Source organism: Adelges cooleyi, unplaced genomic scaffold (genome assembly GCF_023614345.1).
Source record: "Adelges cooleyi isolate 19-005CV unplaced genomic scaffold, UGA_ACOO_1.1 ACOO_flye_CR_arks_rails_tigmint_CR_PRNA_684, whole genome shotgun sequence".
In the NCBI taxonomy this organism is placed as follows: Eukaryota; Metazoa; Arthropoda; class Insecta; order Hemiptera; family Adelgidae; genus Adelges; species Adelges cooleyi.
The window spans coordinates 17,365-23,274 of record NW_026096387.1 but is presented as its reverse complement, the minus strand read 5'-3'; the positions used below and the strand labels follow the sequence as shown (position 1 = coordinate 23,274).

Below are 5,910 nucleotides of genomic sequence, written 5' to 3'. Positions count from 1 at the left end.
TCAAAAGATATTCACTGGATTTAAACTTATAATTCTTACAACAGTTTTCTGCTACCATGTCTCATAGGTACTTTTGTATTGCACGGTTATCAGTCCACACACATCCATCAAGATTGTCAATTATATTATCTTCACTAATGATTTTCCCTTTAGTTGAATGATTAAATATCAGATTGGTAAACATCAATCGTATAACCACTAACCAGCAACCTCTATTTCTTTCTGTATATACAGAAAAGTTAATTTTGAAGTTTGTAGAAAATAGGTTAAATTTTTTGTGTAAACTTTGAACTATTAAGACAGTATAGTAGATACATTATTTGTTTTAATCAAATACATATTATTGTTTTCAAGTAACAGTATTTTTTGTTTCTAAAAATGTTTTTCCGCTAGAATAAAAAATAAAAATACAATTTTACATATTATACACTATTCTTTAGTTATATCTTAGTTAAGTCTAATTTTAATTCCTAAAACTACAGTTGAAAAAACAATTAAAGAATATGTTGCTGCCACTTTTACGAAAAAATATTAACCCGTTGACGGTCATGACTGCTATAGCATGTTGCATGCTATTGACACAGCTACTTACAATTAGTTCGGTTTTTAATTTAGGAAAAAAATGTATCTAAAGTGTAACAACTAACCCTACTCTCCTCTATAATAAATTCAAATGAGCTGCTTAATTTTATCATAATTTTGAAACGAGTAGATTATATTCCGCAAATTTTGAGGCAGAAATACACCCAAAATTTTAGCTAATTAAAAAGTGTGTCAAATTTGTCCCTTTCTAAATTACTAAAAAAGTTATAGTAATTTTTCTTTTTTCTTATATTTAAAAATAATGTTGTACAAAATATAAGTAATCGGTGTTTATTTGAAAGGAACAGCGATTTTGGATTCATTTTTCGTTAAGACATATTGTATCTTGAAAAATTGTTTTAATTACATCTTAAGATAGTTTAAAACATTAAAAAAAAAATATATATATATATATTTATATACATATGTTTTCTATACTCTTATTAAAATACTATCCAATCAGCTAATTTTCGTCAATAAATATTCATTCATTCTCCATTCTTTAATTTCATTACTGCTTTCTTTACTCTTTCTTTACTCATACGAGTTTCCATGTCTATACGCTTCATTTCCATCTCTTTTTGTATCCTTAATATTGTTGCTTCTTTCCTTTCTTGAGCGAATTTTTCAACGGATACACCCAATTTACTACAATAGCATTGAAAAACTTTAGTAAATATTGGTAAATCTATCCAATCTGAAACAAAACGAAAATGTTGAATTTAAATATAAAATATAATATCTTTTATTATAGAGACACGATGTGGTGCAGTTTTCGATGAAGCAATTTATTTTAGCTTCGATGTGCAGCTGAAAAAATATTGTTTTTATTTGTCTAATTTTATGTCGGGACTAAGGGGTGGTAACTTATTATTCATTTTACTTTTTTGAGGGTACTTTTGGGTTTCACCAATTTTAATTGTATACTACATATGAGGCACTCAGAAGCCAAACTGATTAACTCCATAAAATGACATTTTCAGGACAGGCAGTTAATTAAAGTCATTTGAAAAAATGTAAGTACAATTGCCAATGTACTTAGCACACTCTTGTGGTGAAAAATTCAACTACGGAGTTTTCTTGGCCACTGAAAATGCTATTATTCGCAATTTGAAAAAAGTGGAGTTTAATCGGTTTGGCTCCTGAGCGCCTCATATTATATATTATTTTTTTTTGTCACTTTTACATCTACTGGACTGTAATTGTTAAACAGTTTTAAGACGTATACATTGTCTGACAACATCACATAATTTGGGAGCCGTGTTGTTAAAAAAATAAAGGATACTTATTGTAATTTTTGTAAATGCGAATGAAAAAAACTTCTTTAAAACCAACTTTTTTACAGTTTTGCATCGAGTAAGTAAAGTGCGCGTCTAGTTAATATTTACCTGTTGATGTGAATTCTTCTGGAAAATCAAAACTCGTTAAGTAATTCATAATGGCATCATAATTGTCTACGGAGTTTTCCATGTAAGAGCAAAATTTATAGTCTGAAATCTTAATAATTAATTGTCCGTCGCGACCGAACCATTCTCTACAATCGTTGAACACATCTTTTATTATCTGAAAATGATTGATCACTACAAAGTTTAATTCCATAAAATATTATAAAATTAAAATACTAATGTACTAAAATGTATGTATAACCATTGAGAATCTATACTCAACTGTAAGAGCCAATTATTAACAAGGCTATAATACAACACAAATATACTTTAGCGGTTAAATATAAAAAAAAAAAAATTATTATAAGTTTCAATGTTTTAGTAACCAAATTAAAAAAATATATAAATATTAATCTAAACATTATTTCATCATTTTCTTTACAACACAAGGCGTATGACAAGAATTTTATTTGTATGTCTTTAGATTAAAAAAATAATATTTTCCTAGATAAAGTTATTTAGAATACATTTTTTATTACTTTCGGATTTACAGATACCATTAATTAATTATTAAATCAAAGAGTGATAGAACTTAATATTAAGTAATTAACAAAGTAGTAAAAATGTATACATCATTAAGACGAAAATACGATTGTAGGTAAAATATTTTTTATAATAAATCAATTTAACTTAAATGATTAAGTTTCGATTTTAACTTTAATCTTATACAAGTTTTATCACGAACCAGTTAACATCTCACTGAATTTAATTAATAATTGATTTTTTTTTTTTTATTTAGTTTTTATACAATGTGATTTCAATTTTTCACAATTTTTTTTTGTTTTTACCCCCTCTCACTTTAAAGTTTAAAAGTTAGGATGGGAGGAGAAGTCCGGTTTGGAAATGCGTACAGCTAAAAATAATAATACACTCCACTTGCCTTATTATCATTTCGTATACGTGATATCATTGCATCTTTCCTTTCTTGAGCGAATTTTTCAACGGATACACCCAATTTACTACAATAGTCTTTAAATACTTCACTAAATATTGGTAAATCTATCCAACCTAAAACAAAACGAAAACGGAATTTAAATATAAAAAATAATTTTTTTTTATAGGAACATGATGTGGTGCAGTTTTCGATGGAGCAATTTATATTTTTATCTTTGATGTACAGCAGAAAAATATTGTTTTTATTTGTCTAAATTGATGTGTGGACCAAGGAGCGGTATCCTACTTTTTTCATTTCGATTTTTTTAACGTACTTTTGGGTTCTTACCAATTTTAATAATATATTACATATATGATTTTTTTGGTCACTTTTTACATCTACCGGACGGTAATTGTTTAACATTTTTAAGACTTATACAATGTTTGATAACATCACATAATTTATAAGCTTTGTTGTTAAAAAAAAAAAATAGAATACATGTGAATGAAAATAATTTTCTTAAAACCAACTTTTTTACAGTTTCACATCGAAAGTAAAATTAAAATATTATTTAGTGATAAGTAACGTGCGTAGTTATTAATTACTTCCAGGATTGGATGATTCTGGAAACCCAAAACTCATTACGTAGTTTTTAAAGGTTTTTAAAGTTTCCTCGTCTTCTTTTACCATGTATAAGCTAAATTGATAAATTGAAATTAATTTTGGTCTCCATCTTTGGTCTTGGTAGGCCCATTCATTACACATATTGAACGCATCTTTTATAATCTGAAAATATTGATCATTACAAAGTTTAGTTTTATAAGAAATTATAAAATTTACCATTGAGAATATATACTAAACGGTATACTCAACATTGGTGCCAATCATTAACAAACAAAAAAAAATCCTAAATAATGTTTGTAATTTAAAAAAAAAAAAACTGCATTATTTTATTACCCAAACTAACAATTAAAAATGAAGTTAAAAAATATTTAAATGATTGGTATAATATAACACAAATAATATACTTCAGCGGTTGAAAACAAAACCAACATTTTTTTATAAGTTTTAATGTCTTAGGAACTAAATTAAAAAATATTAATCCAGATATTATTTCATAATTTGTTATACAACACAATTCGTATACTTTAATTTAGAAAAAAATTAATTTTATTTGGACTAAATTGTTTATTGCAACAGATAATCAACAGATAATCCCACAAAATGATTCAGGAAAATGTCTGGGAATGCACCTTGAGTCGCGACTTAACTGGAAACATCATGTACGCCAGAAAAAGTTGCAAATCAAAGAAAAAATGCGCAAACTGTATTGGCTAGTTGGACAACACTCCGAGCTAGAACTAACCAGCAAACGTCTCCTGTATGTTTCGATCGTTAATCGTGTAACTTACGTGCTAATAATTAACAAAAAAATGTATACTTTTTATTAATTAATTTTAAATAAAAGAAAAAATCCTATTCATACATTTTTCATTGTTTGGGGAGGAATGTAATTTTTTAATTTACTAAGAATATAAAAAAATTTCCATTACACGGATTAAAAAAATAAACTAACCCTAAATAATATTTGTAATTTAAAAAAAAACACTTTGCATTATTTTATTACTCAAACTAACAACTAAAATTAACTCAAATGATTAAGTTGCGAATTTAACTTTAATCTAATACAACAATATCAAAAATATTGACAAGAATGTTATTTCTAAGTCTTTAAACAAAAAATAATATTATTTTTCTAGATAAGAATGGCTATTTAGGAAAACTTTAACCTTTATGTTAGAAATTATTCAAACACTAACCAAAATATCGATAATAACCTAATAGTTTTAAAATAATAGTATTAATTACCTGATCATCAGGTTTTCCAACTATTTGTAAGTCTTGATACTAAAATGAATATAATTTCTTAGATAAGAATGGCTATTTAGGAAAACTTTTTACTTTATATTATAAATACTAAAAATATTCCAAAAAACCTAATAGTTATCAAATTAATAGTATAAATTACCTTAGCTACTATTTCCAGTTCAGGATTAGCTGAAGCTTCAGGTTGGTCCAAATCCATGTAGCTAGCCTCTAGGATATAAAATAGTAACAAAATAGAGAACAACAAAAACATTGTGCTGTTCTATGAAGTATAAACTAAGAGTTAAACTGTTAGACAAAACTAATTAATTGTACTGTCTTTGAATGCCGGTTTTATATGGAATTGATAATACCACTAAGACTATACGAGTACATAAGTATAGGGAATATGATTGATACACATTTTCAACTTTTATATGGAACTAAAAAAAAATTAAGGCTATACGAGTACATACGTATATGGAATGTGATTGCTACTGAATTTTAAGACGCTGCTTCATTATTTATATTGAAAATTTGCAAAACCAAACAAACACATCGATGTTATTAACAAAGAGGTGTGTAACTGTTCTTTTTAATTTTACAAAAAATAGGTTAGAAATTGTGTATTGCAACACCAATATACGTTTTTAACTAGTATCATTATTTCGCTCGAATTTGGTTTTATTTTTCTGTAGACACTTATTATACTTGCTTAGAAAATCAATGTTGGTACTAGTATTATACCATAGGTTTAGAGTGTTTTCGAATCAGATAATCTTTTTTAGGATTTGTATACAAAAATGTGTCACTATGTTGTTATTTCTATTGCGCTACATCATTTGACTATTTACAAAACAAAATATGAATGGGTTGAAGCTTTTACGGGTTGAAATATTACGTGGATGACTTTCAGAAGTACCTTTGTCCATACGGGGATAACCTTTTTTTCTACTGGATCTATATACTGGAATAGCAGCTATATAAATCCGAAACAAAATGCGATTGGTACTTTGGTTGGCCAAACGTCGATAAAGTCAACTTCTTCCCCCTCGAAACCGGTGAAAAAAAAATTTGTCGGTTCTCTAACGTTCAAAATTAACTTGCGATTATTTATTAGGCGTTTAAATCTTATTTACATTT

At 26.7% G+C, this 5,910-nt stretch overlaps 1 protein-coding gene across 1 annotated transcript; it reads right to left on the bottom strand.

The window, feature by feature from the left end:
* Positions 1–1,070: 1,070 nt before the first annotated feature.
* LOC126845146 (uncharacterized) lies at positions 1,071–4,994 on the bottom strand. The gene is made up of 6 exons (XM_050583709.1): positions 4,931–4,994; positions 4,771–4,809; positions 3,507–3,687; positions 2,908–3,035; positions 1,971–2,145; positions 1,071–1,279 (listed from the first exon to the last, which is right to left on the bottom strand). Exons 1-6 carry the CDS (start codon positions 4,985–4,987, stop codon positions 1,071–1,073), a joined length of 789 nt encoding a protein of 262 aa, XP_050439666.1. The 5' UTR covers positions 4,988–4,994.
* Positions 4,995–5,910: the final 916 nt, after the last annotated feature.

Coding starts and splice junctions, on each gene's coding strand:
- LOC126845146 (XM_050583709.1), bottom strand. CDS start 4,987: ATGGATTTGGACCAACCTGAAGCTTCAGCTAATCCTGAACTGGAAATA. Junction 3,688..4,770: donor TTGGAAAACCTGATGATCAG/GTAATTAATACT, acceptor CAATATTTTCAG/ATTATAAAAGATGCGTTCAA. Junction 1,280..1,970: donor AGAAGAATTCACATCAACAG/GTAAATATTAAC, acceptor GTTTTGTTTCAG/ATTGGATAGATTTACCAATA.